At 42.8% G+C, this 25,792-nt stretch overlaps 1 protein-coding gene across 2 annotated transcripts; it reads left to right on the forward strand.

Annotated features, from left to right (window-relative positions):
• On the forward strand, nt 1–22,468 carry LOC109938679 (alpha-1,4-N-acetylglucosaminyltransferase-like). 2 transcript variants are annotated; one of them, XM_048604222.1, is made up of 4 exons: nt 1–99; nt 12,844–13,042; nt 16,209–16,657; nt 19,637–22,468. In XM_048604222.1, the coding sequence occupies exons 2-4, from the start codon at nt 13,006–13,008 to the stop codon at nt 20,225–20,227; spliced, it is 1,077 nt and encodes a 358-aa protein (XP_048460179.1). In that variant the 5' UTR covers nt 1–99; nt 12,844–13,005; the 3' UTR covers nt 20,228–22,468. The 2 variants fall into 2 exon arrangements, with proteins under 2 accessions (XP_048460179.1, XP_048460180.1); XM_048604223.1 differs by lacking the exon at nt 12,844–13,042 and having other exon boundaries at nt 7–99.
• Nucleotides 22,469–25,792: the final 3,324 nt, after the last annotated feature.

Here is a 25,792-nt window from a genome sequence, read left to right on the forward strand (position 1 = left end):
TGAAATTGACTGCAGACAAATGGAGGCTTAGACAGGGCATTGGTGAAACCACTGTTGGAGCAGTGTGTACAGTACTGGTCTCCTTCTTAAGGAAAGGGTGTAAGTACACTGGAAACAGTTGGTTAACTGGTGGAGGGGCTGAATGGCCTGGTCGTGCACCCCGTTCTTATGGTCCACCCTGTCTGGGATTTTGACTGCTTGAGCTCCTCTGATATGATACGAGTGCCCATTTGATTGAGAGCTGTAAGCAGTAACAGAAGAGTGTATGAAGGACCATTTAGGCTGTTGTGTATTCAGTATATGATGCATTCCCATGCTTCACTGAATGCCCTGGGCTTTGTAATTAATGGATGTCCTCTGCTGGATTCCCTGTCAATCGCTCTGTATTTCAAACACCTTGTCCTGATGTTCTTCCCTTTACTTCCTACTGCAACAGCCTATCAGTTCTGCACCTTGCTTCATCCAATTTCTTCCCTCCAGGGGCTGGGACAGGTGTGGGGTGGGGGTGCTATGCTAATGACTCTGAGGACAGGGCTGCTGTGCCAGCTTCCATTGTTTCTGTCCCTGGCTATTCCTGCCAATGGGATCAGTCCTTCTGCTGTCTCTCCCCAACTTTAAGGGCCACTCCATTTTATTGGTCCATATAACGAAGGGCGCAGAATGGCATACCCATTTGAGAGCTGCTTGTGCGATTTTGAACGCTGGCCCCAGCTTGAATCTGAATTTCTCTAGGTGAATTAGACTGTCTGCAAACCTGATGTGAACTTCCCAACAGTCATCCACACTGTCATCACCTATTTGTACCTCTAATGTCAGCCAACACTGCCCCTCCCTCAGCTCATCTGTTGTGAATCCACATCTCTGCTCTAGAATTCATTTCAACTATTCAATGTTCTCCCTTCTCTTCCCTGCACCAACTTTGATTTCTCTCTGTGTTCTGATTTTGTGTCTGTTCATCCTGCGCTTACTGATGTTTACATGGATTCTGGGTAAACCACACCCCTGTTTCTAAGCTTCTCATTCTTTTCAAATCCCTCATGCCACTTTTATCTCTATGTACAGTGCCGTAGGCCAGAGCTATGTATTCCTCTAATTCTGGCCTCTTAAACAAACACTGGCCTGCTGTTCTGCCACTTAGTGGGCATTAGCTCTGTAATTATCATGGAACAGTGCAGAACGATTCATTCGGTAGTAGAATTAAATTTCAGTTTATTTTTATCTGGAATTAACTAACGTCTGGTCAGGGTGACAGGGAAGCAGCTTGATCATTTTGAGATAGCAAGAGAGGTGGATATTGAAGTAAGGAATCAAGGCCTATAAAAGACCATAGGCATTTCTCGCTCTCGTTTTCTCTCTGCACTGACCTTGTGAGGATGATCCCACTCTATCCTTGTAACCACACATTTCCTGTGCCTAACCCTCTCCCTAGCCTGTTCATTCCTGGACACTACGGGCAATTTAGCATGACCAATCCACCTAGCCTGGATACCTTTGGACTGAGAGGAAACCCATGCAGACACGGGGAGAATGTTTAAACTCCATGCAATTGAACCTGGGTCCCTGGCTCAGTCAGGCAGCAGTGTCAACCACTGAGCTACCATGCTGCCCTTAAAATGAATATTATTGTTAATAAACTAGTTAATTAGTTCCAGATAAGTGAACTGAATTTTAGTTCTACGACCAGATACAATGGGATTCAAACCCTGTGCTTTTATGTTGAGTCCAGTGCCTTTACCACTCCCTGCTTCACCACTCCTCCACTCCCCCACTACCCCTAACATTCTTTTACATTCGCCCTTTGAGATCTTTTCATGCCAACAGACAAATTAAGAGTATGGGTAGGCCATTTGGCCTGTTGAGACTGCTACATCATTTAATCAAACCACACCTGATTTACTTGTGCCCTCAACTCCATTTTCATGTCTATCCCGATGTAAACTTAGATCCTTGACTGGCATCCTGCCGATTTGAATTCAGCAGTAAATATATTCGGTGACCCTGCCTCTGCTGCTGCTCTGGGGAGAGGACAATTCCACAGATTAATACCCCTCTGGAAGAGAGGATTTCTCCTCACCTCTGCCCTGAACGTGATACTTTTTTTAATTTTTAAACCATCCTCCAGTTCTAGTCTGACTCACAAGTGGAAACATCCCCTCGGCATCCATCTTTTCAAGAAGAAATTCCTCGAAGTACCTTTCATTTCTCTGGAGCTATAGAATCTCCACAGTGTGGAAACAGGCCATTCAGCCCATTGAGCCCACACTGACCCCCTCGAGCACCCCATCCCTGTAATCCTGCATTTCCCATGGCTAACCCACCTAGCCTGCTCATCCCTGGATGCTATTTGGCCACACTAAATTGTCCATTCTACCTAACTTGGATATCTTTGAACTGTGGGAGGAAATTGGAGCACCTGGAGGAAACCCACACAGACACGGGCAGAATGTGCAAAATCCAGAGGGTAAAATCGAACCCGGATCCCTGACGCTGTGAGGCAGCAGAGCTAACCACTGAGCCACCCAAACGGGCAGCCCAGTAGACTCCGCTAGTTACAGGCCCAAATTGGCCCAATATTCAAGATTGTCCAGAAAATCCCTTCATCCCAGGAATCACAGAATCATTTGAATTTTACAGTACAGAAGGAGGCCATTCAACCCTTTGTACTGTGTCAGCTGCTGAAAGATCGACCCAGCTAGTCTTACTCTCCTGCCCTATCTCCATTGCCCTCAAATTTCATCCCTCTCAGATATATATATCCCGTTCTGTTTTGAAACCTCATGGAATCTGCCTCCACTACTCTCCCAGGCAACACATTCCAAATCCTAACAACTCTGAGTAAACAAGTTTCTCCTCCTCTTAATCCTAGTTCTCTTGAAATTGATTAATTGCATTCAGTCTAGGATGCATAAAGTGAACGTTCTCTGAACTGCTCTTATTTCCCTACTTAAGAATGAATACCAAAATTGTACGCATTCCTCTAGCTGTGATTCCAGGAATGTCATGTGCAACTGTACCAAAAATCCCTATTTTTGTACCTCATTACCCGCCCCCACTTTGTGATAAAGCCAGTGAAATGTTGGTCTTTCCAAATCATTTAAGGTGAGGGGCAACTTCTTCATGCAGAGAGTGGTGCATGTGTGGAATGGGTTGCTAGAAAAATTTATTGAGGCAACTGCAATAGCAACATTGTACCTATCCAAATTTTTTTTTTAAATAGATGGGAAGGGTTTGGAGGGATATGGACCAAACATGGGCAGTTGGAACTAGCTGACTTAACACCACGGTCAGCATGGACTAGTTTGGTCTGAAGTGCCTGTTTCCATGCTGTATTACTCTGACTGTTTACTATATCAGCACACTTTTTTTTTGTAGTTATGTACCAGGATATCTACATTCACCTGAACAGCTGTGTACTGCTGTCTGTCTGTCTCTCTCTCCATTTTAAATAGCATTCTGTACTTCTATTCTTATTGCCAATGTGATAGCCTCCATGTTTTCCCACATTAGATTCTCTTCACCAAATCTTTGCTGAGTCACTTATCCTACTGAGTCAGAGATCTACAGCACAGTCACAGGCCCATTGGATCCGTGCCATCACAAACAACCACCTCACTCTTCTAATCTCATTTTCCAGCACTTGGCCCATAGCCTTGTGTGCCTTGGCAGTACAAGTGCACCGCTAAATACTTCTTCAGTTCCTGTGAGGATTTCTGCCTCTACCGCCCTTATAGGCAGTGAGTTCCAGATTCCCACCACCTTTTTTCTTATGTCCCCTCTAAACCTCCTTAAATCTGTACCCCCTAGTCACTGATCCCTCCATCAAGGGGGAAAACTACTTCCTAGCTACCTAATCCATGTCCTTCCTAATTAATACATCTCAATCATGACCCTCTGAAGCTCCTCTGCTCGAAGGAAAACAACCCCTTTCTATTCAATCTCTGTTCGTCACTGAAATTCTCCAGCCCCAGGGCAACATCCTGGTAAATCTCCTCTGCACCCTCTTCACTGCAATCACATCCCTCCTACAATGTGGGTTCCAGAATTACACAAAATACTCTAGCTGTGGCCTAACCAATGTTTTATACAGTTCCAGCATAACCCCCTTGCTCTTAAACTCAATGCCTCAGCTCATAAAGGCAGGTATCCTATAGGCCTCCTTAACTACTTTACCCACATGTCCTGAAACCTTAAGAGATGGCGTACATGCACCCCAAGGTCCGTTTGGGGTGGCACGGTGGCTCAGTGGTTAGCACTGCTGCCTCTCAGCGCCAGGGACCCGGTTTGATTCCACTCTCGGGCGACTGTCTGTGTGGAGTTTGCACATTCTCCCTGTGTCTGTGTGGGTTTCCGCTGGGTGCTCTGGTTTCCTCCCACAGTCCAAAGATGTGCAGGCTGGGTGGATTGGCCATGCTAAATTGCCCCTGGTGTTCAGGGATGTGTAGATTAGGTGGGTTATAGGGGAATGGGCCTTGGTCAGATGCTCTGAGGGTCAGTGTAGATTTATTGGGCCGAAGGGCCTGTTTCCATACTGTAGGGATTCTAAGTCTAAGTCTGCTCCTTGCTGCTTCCCAGGGTCTAATATTCATCATATATCCTCTTGCCTCGTTTGTGCTGCTGAAGTGCGTCACTTCCCTTTGTTTTTATTCTAAACGTATTTCACTTCTCTATTCTGTTGCAAGCTTGTATCCTCCTCACAACCTTCTTTCTCTTTTATCTTAGTCATCTGCAAATCCATGACTCTTCATTCAGTCCCTTTTATGATGATAGGATCTTACCCACTCTCTGTACATTCCTCTCCAGCACACAGCAGAAGTCCCAGAAGCTGGATCTGGGCAGGCCGCACCACCTTCAGTTGCTGTCTCTCCTCTGAATATGCTGTTCCCAAATTTCCTATTGACACCCACCATTAGAATGGTGTCCTGTGCCATGATTGGTTTTTTTTTTTAACCCTGCAACCCCTACATTCATTCAAACTGCAAGAGTCTCCAAGCTTTTGGCTAATTGCAGTTCTTCTACTACTTCTGCCTGGGTGTTGGTCAGCTGAGTTAGCTGGATGGTTGCTTTGCCATGCAGAGTAATGTCAACAGCACTGGTTCAGTCCCTGCACTAGTTAAGGTTGCTGTGAAGTACTGTCTCCTTGTGAACTTCTCCCCTTGCTTTCGGCATGGTGACCCTCAGGTTAACCTATCACCTAGTCACCTCTCTCTAATGGGTCCTTTCTCTGGGACTGTGGTAACTTTAATACTTCAACCTCCTCAATCCTGCTTTTAGTGACGCCCCACCCAACCCAACCCAACCTGCTATTGCCCACTCAGCAAATCTTATGGCTCTTGCCGAGGGTTTGGTTGTTGTTGCCTTTTTGAATATCCAGGTAACTTGCCCACCCTTGTCACATCAAACATCTGTAGCTCGACCATCGATTTGTCTTTAAGCCAAGCTCCTTGCACTAACATCCACGAGCTCCTGTATACTGCAGCTGCAACCTACCACCCACCACCCACTCCACTTTTCTTCCTTGCTGTGTTTCTATAAGCTAAATTATCTTTGATGCCTTTCCTCATCACCATGCCATGCTAATGTAAAACTTGGCAATGTAATAAACCTCCTTGTCAGTTGAGAATAGAATGATAGACCTAAGGACCTTCTTACCTTGCTACCATGTGTCTATTATATACTAAGATCTTTTCTTTAATTTCCTAATTTCCAATTGTTTGTTTATACTGATTTGATTTGTTGTCACATGTACCTAAGCACAGTGAAAAGTTTTGTTTTGTGAGCAGCACAGGCAGATCATAGAAAACGGGACATACAGATCATGTTGTGCTTCGACAAAGTGAGTTATACGGGGTTACAGGTGCACAGGGGGTGCACAAAAGCAAGATCAACATTCAATTTGAAATTGAAGGGGTCCATTCTGCAGTCTAATAACAGCAGGGAAGAAGCTGTTCTTGAACCTGTTGGTGTGTGTGTTCAAGCTTCTGTATCTTCTACCTGACAGAAGAGGTTGGAAGAGAGCGTTACCAGGGTGGGAGGGGTCTATCTGTGGCAATGCGAAGTGTAGATGGAGTCAATGGATGAGAGGTTGGTTTTTGTGATGGTCTGGGCTGTGCATACCACCTTCTGTAGTTTCTAACGGTCCTGGGCAGAACAATTGCTGCACCCATCCAATTTGCACCCAGATAGTTGGTGAGGGTCCTTATGGACATGCCGAATTTCTTAAGCTGCCTGAGGAAGAAAAGGGGTTGTTGTGCCTTCTTGACTGTCACATCTACATGGGAGGTCCAGGATGAATTGTTGGTTATCGTCACTCCTAGTAACGTGATGCTGTCGACGCACTCAACCATGTAGATGGGGGTGTGTCCTCCAGATTCCCAAGGCGCTGCTCAGTTTGATCTCTGTCTGTGTTCCTTGAAGGTAAAGTGCCCTTCAGGGCTGAGTTGCTGAATTTGTTTGGGAGCACCGTTTTTTTTTGGTCAAGCTCCTTTTTTTAATATAAGTTAATGTTGAAGCCCTAGTTCTTGGGTCCTGAGTGTGTCTTGGGTTTAAACTGAGGGCTGCACAGAGATTTCTAGAGCACACTGCCCTTGAGTATCTGAAATGCTGCTCACTTGTTATATCCAGATAAACAAAAGGAGTAAGTATTAAATTGTCTCAGTAAGATATCTTTTTTGTAATAAATGCCTTTTGCAACTGGGCTTCCTGTTATGAAAGGCTACAGGAAGGTTAGGTTAACAGGTGAGTTCTGTCACTTTGTTGAAATGACCCAGTGTGGGATGATGAATTGGGTCGTGTTTCGATTAAGATTTCCTAACGTCTGAATTAAACATGGAAATCTAAATTGTTGGGGAGTCTGCAGCCTATGAATTGTCAAATGAGCCCTTTAGAAAGTTTAACTGTATGCTGGCAATATTCAGACAGCTCGTCACCACCTTCTCAAGGGCAAGTAGGGATAGGCAATAAATCCTAGCCAGCCAGTCACTCCCATGTCCCATGAATGAATAAAAATAAAAATTCCTGCTCAATGTTGCTCCTTCACCCTCTCGCTCTCACATCCCTGCAGCTGCACTCTGCTTTCTTCTCTGGTTTCACATATCTCTGCATATATTAAAATGTTTTGTCTTGTCTTCTCATGCCTTTATTTCAAAGCGGTCTGGTTCCAAACCTTCCCCTGCCCCCTTGTTCAACTGCAAACTGAACCCCAAGGACAGGAAAGGGGAATGTGGGTGGTTTTGGGTAGAAAGGGCAATGTAGTTGGGTCAGGGAACGGCTGTTGTAAAAGGGTCAGACAGCTCGGTGAGTTTGTGGAGGAGAGATGCCAAAAAAAAAGCTATAGTCAACTCTGTGTAGCTCCGATAATGGGGAGGAAGAGAGAGAGAAAGTTTCCCGTGGCACTTGGAGCTAAGGCCTTGAAGTTTAGAAGCTAAATTTATACACTGCGTGCAGGACTCTTTAGAACCAACAGGCTCATGTTACGTGATTGGATATCAGGATTATATGCAGTCCTGTAAGAGATGTTTGCATTTTTCCTATATGGTGTGACCTCTTTTTAGAGGAAGTTTTAAAAGAATTCGGGAAAATTACAATTAATGTTGAGCCACTTTAAAACACCACAATGCTGTTTTGTCAGATCCAGGGGACTTTAGTCAACCTTCAGTCCCATCTGTTTTCCTTGTATTTATTCTCTAAATAGTGACCTATTACTAGTGCCTCTTAATTTTCTCCTACGGTTGGGATGCTGTTTTAATCTTTTCTACCAGGTAGACAAATTAAAGATATTTATTCAGAGGCACTGTCACTTCCTTGTTTTCCATTAGTTCCCTGACTCATCCTCTCGGGGTCCCATGTTCATATGACTGAAAGCTCCTACTATTTGTTTATCTTTTTTAGCTTACTCCCCTAATTTTTCCTTTTCTTGCCTTTTTCTAAACTATCCTCATCATCATCTGGCCCACAACTAAACTTGGTAAACCTGTAAATTTTCTGCTTCCACAATTTGCCACCCTGTACCTCCTACATTAATCACAATGATATGTCATTCACACTGTTTTATTTCCTAATGGGACACTCTTTCAGTTATGAAATATCTGCCACCTTTTAAAACTCTCCTTTTCACAGTCCATAGTATCCATTCTAATATCAGAGATAGTAGAAGCTGCAGATGCTGGAGAATCTGAGATAACGAGGTGTAGAGCTGGATGAACACAGCAGGCCAAGCAGCATCAGAGGAGCAGGAAGGCTGACGTTTCGGGCCTAGACCCTTCTTCAGAAATCGGGGGGGAGGGGGGGACATGCTGAAATAAATAGGGAGAGAGAGGAGGCGGATAGAAGATGGATATAAGAGAAGATAGCTGGAGAGGAGACAAACAGGTCAAAGTGGCGGGGTTGGAGCCAGTAAAGGTGAGTGTAGGTGGGGAGTTAGGGAGGGGATAGGTCAGTCCAGGGAGGATGGACAGGTCGAGGGGGTGGGATGAGGCTAGTAGGTAGGAGATGGGGGTGGGGCTTGAGGTGGGAGGAGGGTATAGGTGGGAGGAAGGACAGGTTAGGGAGGCGGGGACAAGCTGGGCTGGTTTTGGGATGCAGTAGGGGGAGGGGAGATTTGAAGCTTGTGAAGTCCACATTGATACCATTGGGCTGCAGGGTTCCCGAGTGAAATGCGGTGCTGTTCCTGCAACCTTTGGGTGGCATCGTTGTGGCACTGCAGGAGGCCCAGGATGGATATGTTGTCTAAGGAATGGGAGGGGGCGTTGAAATGGGTCTAGGCCTGAAACGTCAGCTTTCCTGTTCCTCTGATGCTGCTTGGCCTGCTGTGTTCATCCAGCTCTACACCTTGTTATCCATTCTAATATCATTGTGATTACTGTTACGACGCTGGGTAGAGTAATTGTGAATTGGAAGGCAGGAAGCTAGAATATTTTTAAGGAAGGGGAAAAGAGCCTGCAGTTCTTAAAAGGTAAACTGCTTTTCTAAGCTTAGAAATTCATACGGGCACTTTTTCTGTATATAGCTGAAGAGGTACAGCCAGTTCCGAAATGGAAATGTTTCAATTGGTTGTGTGATTGGAAACCTGAGGCTTATTTTGATGTTTTGGCAACTAGCTGGAATCAGCCAACTAATTTAAACCAAGCACTTAGCGATTGAAATTCAATTGGCTTTCAATCTGATGGTTTTGACAATCTGCAGACCAATGCTATTGTAAGAAAATTGATATGTCATCCAAGGTTTACAAGGAAAGGGTTTTTGAAAATTGGTGTGAGAGTGAACCACAATCTGAGAAATGAGCATCTAGCTCTCACAAGAAAATGCTAAACTCTTTAAGAAAGCACCTCTATCCATAAAAGGTACACAGCCCTTCTAGCTAAGAGTCCTCCCAGAAGATTTAACAGAAAAATATCCCTGACAGCCAGATCAGTGGAAGAAAGGTGTTTATGACTGGAGAACAGCAGAAGGAAGAAAGGCATGTAGCCTTAGTTTCTCAAAGTTTTAATTCAGTTTTCTTATTACTTGGGTTTATGGAAGTGGGACTTATGCTGTTCCAATAAATACACAGTAGAATTTTCTTCAGTTATGAAGAGTTACGAGTTAAGGGGGAATCTTCAGTTTGTTAGTAATACTGTTAATTTGTTCACTTTCGGAGTTAAATAAATGAACTGTTACCTGTTACTTATAAAGTGAATATCAGGGATTTTCTTTCATTTACCTTCCCCTTCTCCATAACAGTTAGAGGGCTCGTTCCAGGATCTGGCCAGTTTGTGTATGGGATCTGAACAGATTTGGACACATTTAAGCGGACTTGGGGATCAGTGTCCTAGATCTTTTAAAAAGAAAAATCTTTTTAAAGAAAGTGAGAAAAATCGGTTTAATTTTGGTTACTTGTGGTTGATTAAAATCAAAGATGAGGGAAATGCCTCTTAACATTGCTAAAGAGGTTCTGGGATTTGAAGATATTTCCCAAGAAAGTTTAGAAAAACAGAGGAAGGGTATAATTTTAGAATTAGCAAACAGGCTAGAATTGGGTTTAACTAGGGACAAGAGGAAAGCTGAAATTGTAAAGGAGGTGGTCAAGCATTTAGGTGTACCAGAGAAACAGGAAAGTGCTGGGGAGCTAGAAAAAATTAAATTGTAAATAAGAAAACTGGAGTTAGAGAATGAGAGGGAATTGAAACAATTTGAATTATGGTTACAAGCAGAGGAGAAACAGAGAGAGAGGAAAGGGAGAGAATGTTCATGTTGGAAAAGATGTAGTTGGAACTAGAAGTAGAAAGGCTTCAAATGGCAGAAGGAAAAGGACAAAATAGAAGTGAGGAAGAGCAAACTCATTGTAGCCAACAGTCTGGTAGGCGTGTATGTAAGTATGTTCAAACATTACCAAAATTCGATGAAAAAGATATAGAAGCCTTTTTCATTTCCTTTGAGAAATTGACTAGTTAAATGAAAGAAAATCCCTGATATTCACTTTATAAATTCAATTGGCCAGAGGCTGTATGGGTAATGTCAATTCAGACCAAGTGCTGGCAAGATGGTGGCAGGGTAAGTCGCTCCATTCGGAGCTCCACACTGCTTTCGTCTTCGTCGTAATTCTATCCCTCCCCCGAACCCCCACCCTTTTAACTCCCTACCTAAGCATTTGGGTCACGACCGGGAAACACTGGTGGGAGCTGAATGTGCAGGCCGTATCATGCAGTGGCCGGAGTGATGGCGGCAGATTGAGTGTAGGCCGGTTTGGCGGCGAGAATGGGCCTTTCGCATTGCTGCGGCGGCGGTGGCCTCCTGGGTGACCTAACGATTGGAGTGGTGCCTGCACCATTGTGGGGATGGGACTTGGGACTCAGATTGTGTACTTTTCATCTTTTTTCCTTCTTCTTGCTTACCTTTGGCTTTGTTGAATCCTTTTTAATTCTGCTTTTTGTAACCAAGTAGGTGCCAGTGAATTATCTTGCGTATTCCTATACTTAATACACTTGACAAATAAATCTAATCTGCCTTCAAGTTGGTAGGCAGGGCTAGTGAGAAGTTTGTGGCACTGTCAGGGAAGGTGTCGGGAGACGATGAAGGAGTGAAACAAACTATTTTGAGTGCCTGAGAATTTTTACCAGAAGCATAAGGACAAATATAAATAAGGAACTGGGTCTGACTTATGTCGCATTTGAAAGAATTAAACATAGCAACTTGGATGGACAGGTGAGAGCATTAAAGATAGAAAAGACCTCTGAGGATCTTAGATTATTCTGCTGGAGCTGTTCAAAAACTCACTTCCAGAAATAAGAACTCCTGTTGAGGAACAGAAAGTTCAAAGAATGAGAAGAGCTGAGATGGCAAATGAGTACACATTAGTGCATAAGTCAAAATTTAGCTTCTGACAGCAATTTCATTCCATGAGGGACAGAAATTTGGGGGCGGAAGGGAGGTTGTTGAGTGGAAAAACAAAAAGTAGATCACACTGGGAACAGTTTACCACAGGTGATGAAAGAAAACCATGAGGATGAAAAGGAACAAAAACAGAAGTTGCTGGAAAAGCTCAGCAGGTCTGGCAGCATCTGTGAAGAAAAGAAATCGGAGTTAATGTTTTGGGTCTGGTGACCCTTCCTCAAAACCGTTCTGAGGAAGGGTCACCGAACCCGAAACATTAACTTTTTTTTTCTTCACAGATGCTGCCAGACTCACTGAGGTTGTCCAGCAACTTCTGTATTTTTTTCACTCCTGATTTACAGCATCCGAGGTTCTTTCGTTTTTTTTAATTTAGGATGAAAAGGAGGTTGTGGATGTGGGGGGGGATCTTATAGAAACATATAAAATTATGAAGGGCATAGATAAGATAGAAGTTGAGAGGATGTTTCCACTGGCAGGTGAAGCTAGGACAAGAGGGCATAGCCTCAAGATTAGAGGGAGCAGATTTAGGATTGAACTGAGAAGGAATTTCTTCACCCAGAGGGTTATTAATCTATGGAATTCCTTGCCCAGTGAAGTAGTTGACGCTACTTCAGTAAATGTTTTTTAAAAAAAAGGTAGTTTTTTTTGAACAATGAAGGAATTAAGGGATACGGTGAGAACGCGGGTAAGTGGATCTGAGTCCACGAAAGGATCAGCCATGATCTTATTGAATGACGGAGCAGGCTCGAAGGGCCAGACGGCCTACTCCTGCTCCTAGTTCATATGTTCTTATGTGACCTGTACCTGTTTATGCCAAAGTAGCCCATGTTTGAAAGACACAAAATGACTTGACAAGAATTAAAACAAAATGGGACAGACAGCCTGCTGTAACATGTAAGTGAAACATAATGGTACCTTTTGAACAAGACTACTTCAAGGTCAGCAAAAGAGCCTTACCACCAACCATATGAGACAGATTTGATGAGACGATGTCTAAGAACAGTCGAGTAATTAATTCAAACCTCATTAATGAAAGAATGATTGCCCCAGTAAATGAATAACACCAGATGTGAATCCCAGTCCATGAACCAGCCAGATTAATGCCCTAAACAGCTACAAAAGACAACAGCTAAAGTTATTTCTTGATAAATAGTTGTTTCTTTGAAGCCACTCAATATTAAGAAATAGGCTCTAATTAAAGGTTCTTTAGATAATCATAGCAGTTTTCAACATAAAGAATATAAGTATAATACAAGCATTGGGAGAAAAGCATTTAAACCTAGATGTGAAATTTAATTAGACTTGGGAAACGCCTTCCTTTACGTGCTGAACAGAATAGATTGTTCACAGCCCATTAATTACAAAGAGCTTACAGTAGAAGTAGCTGTATAACTTTACACTTTATAACAACTACTTGCTATAAGATTTGTAAAAGTTAAAACTAGCTGTCTTTTGTATTTTTACATATATAAATAGGACAGCGGGAAATATCAGAGGAGTAACTGAACTTGATTGAGGCAGCACATGGAATACAAGGAGTAACAGAATGCAAACTGTCCTTAAAGAAAAGCAAGCCTGTGACCGATCCAAAGTAACTTTGGATTGCGAATAACTTTGGAATGTGAATAAACAGGATACATGGAAAGATCCCAAGGCCTAGCAAATACGATGTCTGGTAAATACCATAAGATCATGGGAATTTGGGACTGTCCATAGGAATGCCCATCATTGATTTAGGTATCCCATGGGATTGTGTGTATGGATTAAGGGGAAAGGACAGTGACTATGCTGTGTTTCATTATTGTAACATAAAATGTATAAAAATTCTGTATTTCACAGTAAAAGTCAGTGTCATTGATCTCTCTTCTGATCTGAGCCAAAGATTAAGGGAAAAATTGCTTTCTCACACTGAAGCCAGATTTGGGGAAGATCCTTTGGCCCTCTCCCTGCATTAACCAGTTGCTGCTTGAAAAGTCTTCCACTTGCTTGAACCCTGCCTGCCTCCTGAGTCTTGTCCCTGGTTGGGATGAGGGGCTGTATGCTCCTACAGAGGTGAAAGGCCTCAAGTGTTTTCGCTGTAATGGAGTGGGACACAAAGTCACAGTGCTGGTGGTTTAAGAAAGGCAGTGGTAAAAGAGGCTAAACCAGTGGAATTATTTAAGGTCAGGAAGGAAATGACAGAATTCAAGGAGCTGCAGTAGAATGCACAGCCTACTCGTAGGCTGGATAGTAAGATGGTGCCTGATCGCTACAAAGATTTCACCTCTTGTGGGTAAGGTTTACTCAGGAAGAATGAGGCAGAAGGTAAGAAAAGTTGAAATATTGAAAGGTAGAGGAGCTAAGCAGTCTCTTACTATTAGAGATGAAAGTATTTGCACTCCTTCTGAAGTGTTATCTAAGAGACTGGTAATCTGTGGGACAGAGAGAGAGAGAAGGCTAGAAAGTCCAATCAAGACTGGGGAAGTGACAGTGGGAGTGATTGAAAGAGTGTCTATTCCAGGAATACAGTTTGTTCTTGGAAATGACCTAGCAGGATCAAAGATGGGAGTGACGCCCCCTTGTAGTAGGGAAGCCGAAGGAAAACCAAGGAGTTAAAGAAATATACCCTGGAACTTTTCCAACTGTGTGGTAACAAGATCCCACAGGCATAAATTACAGCAAGAACGAAAAACCAAAGAGCTGAGGGAGTTGAGGTCCAATTAGCTGATGCCCTGTTTGATGAAATGGGAAAGGAAAAACCTGAACAGGTAGAAGATCAGGCACAGGTGTTTAGTTCTGAAAGATTAATGGAGTTACGACAAAAGGATGAGACAGCAAAAGGTTTATATCATTAAAGCCTGCTCTGAAAAGGAATCCATGTATTTCTGAATGTTATTACCTTAAGGATAGAATCATAGGGTGAAAATAGAGACTGCAGCAGGTTAGTACAGAGGAGAAATGGGCGGAAATGCACCACATTGTGTTGCTTGTAGTATATAGGCAGGAAATAGTGTGGGTAGCACACAAATTACCTGTAGGAGGTTGTCTGGGAGTGAGGAAGACTCTCAGGCTAAGATACAAAAGCAAGTCTATTAGCTTGGATTACATAAAGGTGTGGTTGAATTTTGCTGTACCTGTCATACGTGTTAAATAGTAGGAAAGCCACAGGCAGTAATAAAATCAGCACCTTTGCTAATTTCTGCATTTGAAGAACCTTTCACACAGGTTATAATTGATTGTGTAGGTCCCCTCCCTAAAACCAAAACGGGAAACCAGTATTTGCTAACCATAATGGATGTGTCTATCAGGTTTCCAGAGGCAATTCTATTTCAGAATGTCAAGGCAAAAAAGGTTATGGAGGAGTTGCTTGCTTTCTTTACCCATTATGGACTACCCAGGGAGATTCAGTCAGACCAAGGGTCCAATTTTGCCGCCAAGTTATTTAAGGAGGTCATAGATTGTTTAGGCATCCAACACTTTAAAACAAGTGTGTACCATCCTGAATCCCAGGGAGCATTGGAAAGGTGACAGCAGACCCTGACGACAATGCCTGAGGGCTTATTGACATGATTGCCCAAATGATTGGGATAAAGGTATCCCATTTATATTATTTGCCAGTAGAGATGCTGCAAATGAATTGAATTTACTGCATCTGAGTTGATACTTGGACACGAAGTAAGAGGGCCTTTAAAATTAATTAAGGAAAAGTTGATAGGTCTGAGATCTCCACAGTTGGGTTGTGTATCTGAGTTGGTTCATAGTGAGTGAATTAGCTAGACCACACCTGAAGGTGGCACAGCATCTAATGAAGCAAGAAGCAGATAAGAAATCTAAAATTTGTATGTTTACCCATGGGGATAAAGTATTGGTGCTGTTAGCAGTGGTAGGAGATCCCTTCAAAGCAAGGTTTAGTGTTCCTTATCCGATTTGAGAAGAAGTTAAGTCAGGTGAATTCTCTGGTAATGCAGCCAGGCTTCTGGTACGTTCCAGAACACACTGCTCCAAATACGCTGCCTCAATTCTTCATCCAGGATAACTTTTTTTTTTTTGTCAATTTGATTCATCCAATCTATATAATGGTGAAAATCTCCTACAACTATTGTGGAACCTTTCTTAGAAACCCACATTATGTTTGAATAAACACCCTCTCCTACAACATAGTTAGTGTTATGTAGCTTGTAAACTGTTCCCCACCTTCTTTCCCTTGTTGCTACTTCCACCCAGATTGAATCTACACTTTGATCTTCTGAGCCAAGCTCTCTTCTCTCAACTGTACTAATCATTTCCTAGTCCTTGAACAGAACTACCTCACCCCCTCCCTTTCTTGCTAATTTCAATGAGATGATGGCCCCTTTTTTTTTAAATGGAGGAGAGAGGAATTCTCTAGGAATGCAATGAAACTCATCCGTTCGTGTTTCCTGTGTCCGATTTTGAAGTTGATAGTTGCTGGCCCCAGTTTTAATTTCAGAGAAGCAGAGAAAACAAGAGCAGGAGTAGGCCATTCACCCTTTCAAACTTGCTCCTCCAATCAACATGATCGTCCAACTCCGTCTCCTGTTCCTGCTTTCTCCCCATACTCTTTGATCTCTTCAACCCTAAGAGCTATATCTAGCTGTTTCTTGATAACAACCTTTAATAGTTTGGCTTCAACCACTTTCTGTGGCAGAGAATTCCACAGAATTTGGTTCATGCCAAAATGTTAAACGTTTACCAGTGTGGTTAAGACAGGCTTTCGGGTCCTGTGTTTTTGGAATTCTGCCATTCTATATTTAGGACATCCTGTCATTTTCCTTTTTTGTTGTGAAACAGCAGCTGGAGATTTTTTTTTCTTTTTCATGAATCCTCTCTCTTCTCGTTTTCAGGGAAACGTCGTTTGAGGGGAGGAAAGCCTCTGCTCAAAATTATGAAGAAATTTAAGAAAGTGCTACTGATTGTTCCTGTTTTTGTATTGCTGTGCCTTTATTTTTTACGTTGTTTATGCTCCTTGCTGGCCTACTATTCAAAGGAAGATGCCTCCTTGGATTTTGATTACTCGGAACTAATGAAAACTCCTGGCATTATGTTTGTGGAGACCACAGACAGCATGGAACCCTCAGCACTTGCTGTTTGCTCAGTGGAGTCAGCCAGTCTGAGAAACCCTGACAAACCTGTTTATTACTTCCTGAAAGGATTCAGTGGGAACCTGTCGCACTATCCGCACGTGCAGTATGAAGCTATTCATGCACTTTCTTTATTGAGAAATGTTACTATTTTCCCTCTGAGACCGAAAGCACTGTTTTGGGAGACCCCGCTGAGCTCCTGGTATGAACAGGTAAGGAGATCCAAGCAGATCAATCGATTTGGTCAATGACCTAGTTTTCTTGATTAATACTCTTGACCCTAAATCAGCAAATGTGAGTACAAGCCCCCAGTTTTTAAAAGTTCATTCACAGGACAAGGATGTTGCTGGCTAGGCCAGCATTTATTGCCCAGAGAGCAGGTACGAGTCAACTATGTAGCTGTGGGTCAGGAGCCACGTGTAGGATGTGACATAAAGGACATTTAGTGAACCAGATGGGCTTTTCCTGACAATCAGCAATGGTTTCGTGGTCATTATTAGACTCTCAATTCCAGATTTTTATTGAATGCAAATTCCACCATGTGTTGTGGTGGGATTTGAACCCAGGTCCCTGGAACATTACCCATGTTTCTGTATTAACAGTTCAATGATAATGCCATAAGCTATGCCTTCCAGATTTCAGAGATTGGAATGTATGATCTACACTGACATTCCAGTGCAGTACTGAGGGTTTGCTGCAGTGTTCACTGTGCAGTTCCTTAGTTGATCTGTCTAAACCAAAGCTTTGTCTATTCTCTTGGATGGGTAGGAAAGATCCTGCTTTTATGAAGGGTAGTGAAGATGATGTTTGGTGTGCTCACCTTTATTGGACAGTGCTCTGAGTACAGGATGTGGGAGGTCATGTTGTGGCTGTACAGGACATTGGTTAGGCCACAATTGGAATACTTTGTGCAATTCTGGTGTCTCTGCTATAGGAAGGATGTTGTGAAACTTGAAAGGGTTCAGAAAAGATTTACAACGATGTTGCTGAGGTTGGCCGGTTTGAGGTATAGGGAGAGGCTGAATAGGCTGGGGCTATTTTCCCTGGAGTGTCAGAGGCTGAGGAGTGACCTTTAAAGGTTTATAAAATCATGAGGGGCATGGATAGGGTGAATAGACAAGGTCTTTTTCCCAGGGTAGGGGAGTCCAAAGCTGGAGGGCAGTGGTTTAAGGTGAGAAGGGAAAGATTTAAAAGGGATCTAACGGGCAACTTTTCCATGCAGAGGGTGGTGCATGTATGGAATGGGCTGCCAGAGAAAGTGGTGGAGGCTGGTACAAATACACTATATAAAAGGCATCTGGATGGGTCCATGAATAGGAAGGGTTTAGAGGGATATGGGCCAAATTCTGGCAAATGGGACTAGATTAATTTAGGATATCTGGTCAGCATGGATGAGTTGGACCGAGGGGTCTGTTTCTATGCTGTACATCTCTAGGACTCTAAGAGCACTGGACTTGTTCTGTGTGTTCTGGTCTGACAATCTGTTTTAGTGTTGGTGGTTCAAGGATAAAAATTGATCTGGGCATTAGGTAGAACCCTCTCTCTTGTTTGTTTCAGTCTGGTTCATTCATTGAGAGTGGGAGAACTCTTGGCTGTCCTCCTCGTTTGACATGTCCAAGGAAACTGTAGACTGTGGTGTGATGTGTTACAGGTGCTTGGAACCACTGGTGAAGGTGAAGATCAATGAAGTAGCTTGTCCTGCGAAGAGTGCATATGTTTAGAAGGGGTGGCATGATGGCTCAGTGGTTAGCACTGCTGCCTCAGCGCCAGGGACCTAGGTTCAAATCCAGCGTCGGGCAACTGAGTGTGTGGAGTTGGCACATTTTCCCCATGTCTGCGTGGGTTTTCCGCCTGTTTCCCACAGTCCAAAGATGCGCAAGTTAGGCGGATTGGCCATGCTAAATTGCCCATAGTGTCCAGGGATGTGTTGGTTAGGTTCATTAGCCATGGGAAATGCAGAGTTACTGGGATAGGGTAGGAAGGATGCTGTTTGGAGGGTTGATGTGGACTTGTTGAATGGACTGGTCTACACCGTGGGGATTCTATGATTCTATAGATCTTGCTGCTTTGGCTTTGTTGCTGGGACCAGTCTGTTGCGGAAATTCTCTTCTTCAGTCCCAAAAAAAATTTTCCTGTGGTCTCGGAATGGGTTTTAGTAAAGGAAATGCAGCAAGCTAGTGTACTGAACATCTCTCTACATCCGTAAAGGCTAGAAAAGCACCAGGGTGAAAACTGAATAGGGCTGCTGTTTATTTCAAAACTCATGAAAGCAACAATCATGTTGAATTAATAATTCAAACCGTTGCACCTGACAATCCAAACTGCTATTGGGTTAGATGTCAGGATCATCGTCATACAGCATGGGAAATAGACCCTTCGATCCACCCAGTCCATGCTGACCATAATCCCAAACCAAACTAGCCTTACCTGCCTGCACTTGGGCCATTTCCCTCCAAACATTTCTTATTCATGTATTTATCCAAAGGTCTTTTAAACATTGTGACTATACCAGTATCCACCACTCCATCAGAAAGTTCATTCCAACACAAACCATTCTCTAGGTTTAAAAATAAATGCCCCTCATGTCTTTTTTTTTAATCTTATTCTTCTTTCACATTAAAATAATGTTCCCTAGTTTTGAAATCCCCCAGCCTTGGGAAAAGACACCTGCTATTCATCTTATCTATAACTGTCATGATTTTATAAATCTCTATAAGATCACCTCTGAACGTCCTAAGCTCCAGTGATAAAAGTCCCAGCCAATCCAGCCTCTCCTTTATAACTCAAACCCTCCGTTCCCAGCAACATCCTGGTAAATCTTTTCTGAGCCCCTCCAGCTTAATATCCTTTCTATAATAGGGCAACCAGAAGTAGACATGTTACTGCCCCATAGTAACAGATAAGTTACCCTTTCTGCTGATTCCTTAGCTATAGAGGCCTTGCTCTGTTACATCCTTTCCCCTCTCCAATGGATGGATTCCTGTTACCAAACAGCACACTGGGGTGCTCCACAGAGGATGCAGTAGCTTTAGGAGAAGAGTCAGGATGGGGAAAAAAAAAAAAAGATCGAGATTGGTGTGGTCGTGACCAGTGATGTGTGGGCGCTTCTTGGCACATCGTTTGACGGGTGCAGAACCAGGAAAGAGGCGTTTACTGAGAAACTCATCTTTATTGTTGTTTGTATATTTCAGGTAAACCCATATTGGGAAAAGTATTGGACACATGTGCTCGCTGATGCTTGTCGTCTAGCCCTGCTGTGGAAGTACGGGGGCATCTACCTGGACACGGATATCATCTCATTAAAGTCCTTAGGATTGCAGAACTTCCTCTGTGCTGAAGGATATCAGACAGCCAATAATGCCGCACTTGGATTTGAGAAACGCCATGAATTTATTTGGGAGTGCATGCAAGATTACGTCAGGAACTATGAGGGACGTACTTGGGGTTACCAGGGGCCGGCTCTGATGAGCAGGGTCTTGAAGCGTTGGTGCCAGTCTGATGATTTGAGCCAGTTTTTCAATTTGCAATGCAAAGGCATTTCCTATCTCTCTCCCAACTATTTCTACCCAATCTCCTACACAAGTTGGGAAAGTTACTTCCAACACTGGAAGAGGTCCAGTATCGAGCCGTTTTTCTCCCAGACGATAGGGGCGCATGTCTGGAATTTTAAAAATGTCGGGCAACAAAAGAAAGTTATTGCAGGCAGTGGAACACTGATGGAGTACTTCTTCACTCAGCATTGCCCTGTAACCTACAAATTGCTAGTAAAACGTGTCAGTTGAAGTCCAGTGCTCTCAGAAATTTGGCTTTTGACTGACCAATGAAAATATCTCTCCCCTCTTTTCCACACTGCCTGTGACCCTACTATCACATGCATGTGCCATTGCTCCTACCCCCCACCTCTCTCCCTCTGATTTTTAAGCTGCTGCCCTTTGTCTAACTTTGTCAGGCGAGTTGTGGGAACCCAAGCAAAATGGCCTGCCAGATCATGGTTCAGGCTGGGCCAGATGTTTCATCACCTGAAAACAAAAGACAAATATTTCTGACATCTGCCTGTAGGCCCTTTCAAAATGGTGGCAGCTGCATTGCTTACATGGGTGGGAGTGTGATTCACCCTCTTGGAGGCCTCAGGTGTCTTATGAGCACCAGGCTAGGTCAGTGAACTTTGATCCTGCTTAGCATTACCACAAAGGCCTTATATCATCAAGCCTCCTTTAAACATGCACTTTATTAATAATGTGGATTGACAAACCCAGTATTGAGGTAGTACAACAGACAGAGACTGCACTGAGCTAACTGTATTACAAATTCCTCATCAGTGTCTGGTTTCAGCTGATGGTCTGCATGTAACAGTGTTAATGTCCTCCTGTCCACAAGAATACACACAGTTCAGCAAAGCTGGAGTTTTGCAGGCTGTGGTGACCTGTCTGTACTTCAAGATAGTGATTCTTCCTGTGCAGACAGGCAGTTCAAATGTGGAAGGCCTCACATTGACTCTGGTACTGCTATTGACAGACACCTACTTCCCAGTAGATGTGTTGGTGACATGAAATATAACTGCATAGTGGTTGCTCATTAGATTCCACCCACCCCCACCTTTATTTGCTTCAGTAACTATTGAAACCAGTTGCAATCTCCTTTTCACTTGGATCTGGCCCTCCCATGATCATAGAACATGGTGTTGCAAAAAAAAAATGACCTGCTACGCTTTACATTCGGTAGGTTTTAATTGGGGAATGTTAAACTTGGTTTTCTTTGACGTGAAAATGTAACATTGTCAAACATTCAAACCTGACCTCTACTCGCCTCGACCTGCCCCTTGGAGACCGGCAGTAAAAGGGCACGAGGAAGAGAATTGCTTCCCCTGAATATTAAAAAACTGCCACCTTAACCCCTCTGATTAGACACACCCACACCCTAAAACAAGCTTCTGAATTCTCTTGCAGTTTTCTCCTGGACTTTTTTCTCAGTTTCTCAAAATCCATGATCTTTAATCTTGGGAGTCTCTATTATTTTCTTCCGGTTTATTACAAACAAGGATTGGTAGCACAATCTTCGTTTGAATTTAAGACTGATATACATTTATTGGCAGCTGGGAAGCTCTGCAGACCTGTATGACTGATGCAGTGTTCAGAGTACAGATTAGGCTACTTATTGACTACATTCTCTGTGGGGTAGGGGAGGCAATAGTGCTGATCAGCTATTTATGAAATGCCCCTTAAAGTCACAGGTAAATTACATCACAGCATCTCCCTTTTCTCAGGTTTATACATTTTAAAAAAGTAAATACATAAAAAGAAAATTACTTCTTGTGTTTGAATATATCAAAGCAATAAATTTGGATATCTGAAGCATATCAGTAGTTTACTAATATGCCCAGACTTAGTTTATGGTAATTTTGGTTCAAGACTGTGGAATGCCTTTAGAATGCTGGTTGTTAAGCTTACTTTTATCTTAGACTCTGTTTTATTTGCGATCTGGTTATGTTGTTCCTGGTTAGATTATTGGTCTGATTTTGGGGCATCTTTCCATCTCCCTGTCATGACTCTTGGTGTTTGAGCTTTGATGTATTCTCTGATCTAGGTATGCATCAATAATTTCTGGGGGTTGTACATGCTATCAATGTTATACGTGGACATTTTACTTTGGCAATACATTACCTATGTGCTGGTTGTGGTCATCTATCATCTTTCCCTTTTTTAATTAATCAAGGCATCGCCTTCTCCTGGGAGAATATTGATGATGGAAAGTATTGTTTTCATTTTCCGCCACACTGCCATTCTACATTGTTCCTGCAGAATGATGAAGTTTGTGAATTTGGAACAGCTATATATTCAAATTGGCGTATGTTGTGCAGTTTATTGATTTTTGTTTTGCAACACCTATTGTTATGAGATTGGATGAGTTAGGCCTACACCATGGATATGACACTTCATCAGCAAGTGCTGGATCAATACAGTGTGGAGCTGGAAGAACACAGCAGGTCAGGCAGCATCAGAGGAGCAGGAAAGGCAATGTTTCAGGTCAGGGATCCTTCATCAGGATTGGGGAGGGGGAAGGGAGCTGGGAAATAACTAGAGGGAGGAGGGGTGGGACATTGGGAAGGTGGGTGTGATAGTGATAGGTTGTTGCAGGTAAGGGGGATTGGTCAGTGGGAATGGTAGAGTGGATAGGTGGGAAAGAAATGAACATGAATTCACCAGTTTCAAAATCTCCATCTCCTTGACCTGCTACAACCTGTCCATCATCTTTCCCACCAATCTGTCCCACCCTTCCCATTGACCAATCACCACTACCCCCTACCTGCATCCACCTATCACCATCCCACCTACCTTCCTCAGCCCCACCCCTCTTCTATTTCCAGCTCCTTTTCCCCTCCCCAGTCCTAATGAAGAGTCCTAACCCGAAAGGCCGACTTTCCTGCTCCTCTGATGCTGCCTGACCTATTGTGTTCCTCCAGCTCCACACTGTATTGACTCTGACTCCAGCATCTGCAGTCATTGCTATCTCCTCGTGCTGCTGGATGCTTTCTGCTTTGACTTCTGAGCATCTGACCGTAAGACATGGAAGCAGTAAGCAATTTGGTTCGACTGTGCTTTGTCATTCATTGGAGTCATGGCTGATTTGCTAATCCACAACTGCCCTTGACTACCTTATCCTTTTTATTCCCTTACTGGTTAAAACTGTGTGCCTTGGCATTGAATATATTTAACAACTCAACTTCTACAGACTTCTGTAGTAAAGAATTCAATTCTTAGAGAAAACATTCCTCCTCATCTGTCTTTGAAATGATTGATTTGTTACAGATCCTCTGGTCCTAGACTCTTCCACAAGTGGGAAACAACCCTGTCAAGTCTCAAGAATCTTCTGTTTCAATAAGGTTGCCTCTGATTTTTCTAACCTGCTCCATGTCTCCTCATAAGAAAATCCCTTCATACCCAGAATCAGCTTAGTGAACCTTCTCTGGACTGCCTCCAATGTCAGTATATCTTTCCTTCGATAAGGGGCCTAAAACAGTTCAGTGTATTCCAGCTGTAGTCTGACCAGTGCCTTGTGTAGTTTTCATAAGACCTTCCTATTTTTATGCTACATTTCCTTTGACGTGAAGGCCAACAATCCATTTGCCTTCCCTGTCACTTGCTGAGCTTGAATCACAAAATGCTAACTTCCATGCAGAAAGACACCAAATCCTTCTATTCTGTAGCTTAAGTCACCATTTAAATAGTATTCAGCTCCTCCGCTTCTTGCCAAAGTGCATAACCTCTCATATTTTTCCGCTTTACATTCCATTTGCCAAGGTTTTGCCTGTTCACTTAACCTGTTTATATCCCTCTGCAGTTTGCCCAATCTCCCTTTGTAACTGAAACTCTCCAGTCCAGGCAATGGCATGGTAAATCTCCTCTGCATCCTCTCCAGTGTTATTACATACCCTGCCTGCCACTGCCCCATCATGTGGATTCTAGAATTGCATACAATACTGTAGCTGTGGCTTAACCAATGTTTTATGCAGTTCTAGCAATAACCTCCCTCCCTTTTTAAACTCTCTGCCTCTATCAATAAAGTATCCCATAGGCCTCCTTAACCACTTTAACCTCCTGTCCTGATGCCTTAAGGGACTGGTGTACATGCACCCCAAGGTCTCTCTGATTCTTGGTGCTTCCCAGCATCCTATAATTCATCATGTATTCTCTTGTTTGTTATCTGATCAGATCTATTGATTCCACTTTATTCGTCCTGTTTGTTATTTACTCAGAAAATTGTAACACGTGTCAAGCATTGTTTCTTTTATGAATTCATGTTGACTATGCTTGATCTTATTATGTATTTCTAAATACTCTACTATTACATCTTTTCATAATCGGCTTTGACATTTCAGTGACAGATGTTAAGCTAATCGGCATATAGTTAGATGTTTTTATGTCATCTTCCTTTTAAAATAATGGTGTTACATTGTCAGTCTTCCAATCTTTCAGACTTTTGCAAATTCTTTAGAATCCAAGGATTTTTGGAAGATTACGACCAATGCACACACTATCTCTGTAGCTACCTCCTGTCAGTTCTAGGATGGATCCCTAGTACTTTTTCTGTAGTGGCAGTAATCGTGTTTATTTCCACCCCCACCTTTTTAGCCCTTTGATGATTTTAATTTTTTTTTAGAATTCAATCAATGTCATCTGCTGTGAAGATTGATGCAAAGTGTCCCCTCAGCTCTTTTGCCACTTTTAAAGTTGTCCATTATTATTTCCCCAGCCGTGTCCAAAAAGTGACCAATGTTTACTTTGGTATCACTTCTCTTTTTATATGGTTGACTTTTTAAATAGTATTTGCAAGTTTTATTTTCTCTATTTGTGATCATCTTTTATTGGCTTTTGAAACTACCAAGTACCCTGGCTTACCAGTAATCCTTGCCACATAATGTTTATTCTTTTCAATTTGACTCTACCCTTGGTTGATTTATCCCATAGATCTTTCTTCCTCACTGGGTTTTTTTTTAATTTATTCACTCATAGGATATGGGTGGCTCTGGCTAGGCCAGCATTTATTGCCTATCTGTAACTGCCCAGAGGGCAGTTAAGAGGCAACTACATTGCTCTGGGTCTGGAGTCCCATATAGGCCAGATCTGGTAAGGACAACAGATTTTCTTCCCCAGATGGGTTTTTCCAACGATTGGCAATGGCCATCATTAGACCCCTTTTTAATGCCAGATTTTTTAAAAAATTGAATTCAAATTCCACCTTCTGCCGTGGCAGGGTTTGAACCGAGGTTCCCAAAACATTAGCTGAGTTTCTGGATCAATACTGCAGCAATAATACCACTAGGCCATTGCCTCTGACATATAACTCACAGTCAAATTATATGGGATTATAACATTTTCTTGAGCATCTGCCATTCTTCTTTTAACTGCATTTCTTGGTAAACTCCTTTCCCAGTCCACTCCAGCCAACTCTGCCCTCACCCCTGTATAACTCAAGTTTAGCACGGTTGTTTCTGGATCTCTTGCATACATTCTATGAATTCTTCCCTAGGGCTCCCTCTAGAAAAGTGAAATTGGCAATCTACATGAAGATTAAAGCCACTCATGCTTAATGAACTGCCTTTTACACGTTGTCATTTGTCTCTTAATCTATTCTCTATCCTACAGAACAGCTACAGTAAGGAATACCGTGTACTACTGCCTAACAGTGCCTTCTTCCCCTTGTTATTTCTTACCTCCATCTATATGAATGTCACATCATCCATCATTTCTTGATATCATGCTTATTGTATCTTGAATGAATAAAGCTGTGCTACCACCCTTTGCTTCCTGTCTGTCCTTTTGTATAGTCACTATACCTCTCAATATTTA

Source organism: Rhincodon typus, chromosome 13, assembly GCF_021869965.1.
Source record: "Rhincodon typus isolate 14 chromosome 13, sRhiTyp1.1, whole genome shotgun sequence".
In the NCBI taxonomy this organism is placed as follows: Eukaryota; Metazoa; Chordata; class Chondrichthyes; order Orectolobiformes; family Rhincodontidae; genus Rhincodon; species Rhincodon typus.

Bases quoted from the DNA above. Each gene is read 5' to 3' on its own strand.
- LOC109938679 (XM_048604222.1), top strand. From the start codon at position 13,006: ATGGAAAGATCCCAAGGCCTAGCAAATACGATGTCTG. The intron at 13,043-16,208 runs GTAAATACCATA...TCTCGTTTTCAG, and splicing joins CCTAGCAAATACGATGTCTG to GGAAACGTCGTTTGAGGGGA. The intron at 16,658-19,636 runs GTAAGGAGATCC...TGTATATTTCAG, and splicing joins TGAGCTCCTGGTATGAACAG to GTAAACCCATATTGGGAAAA.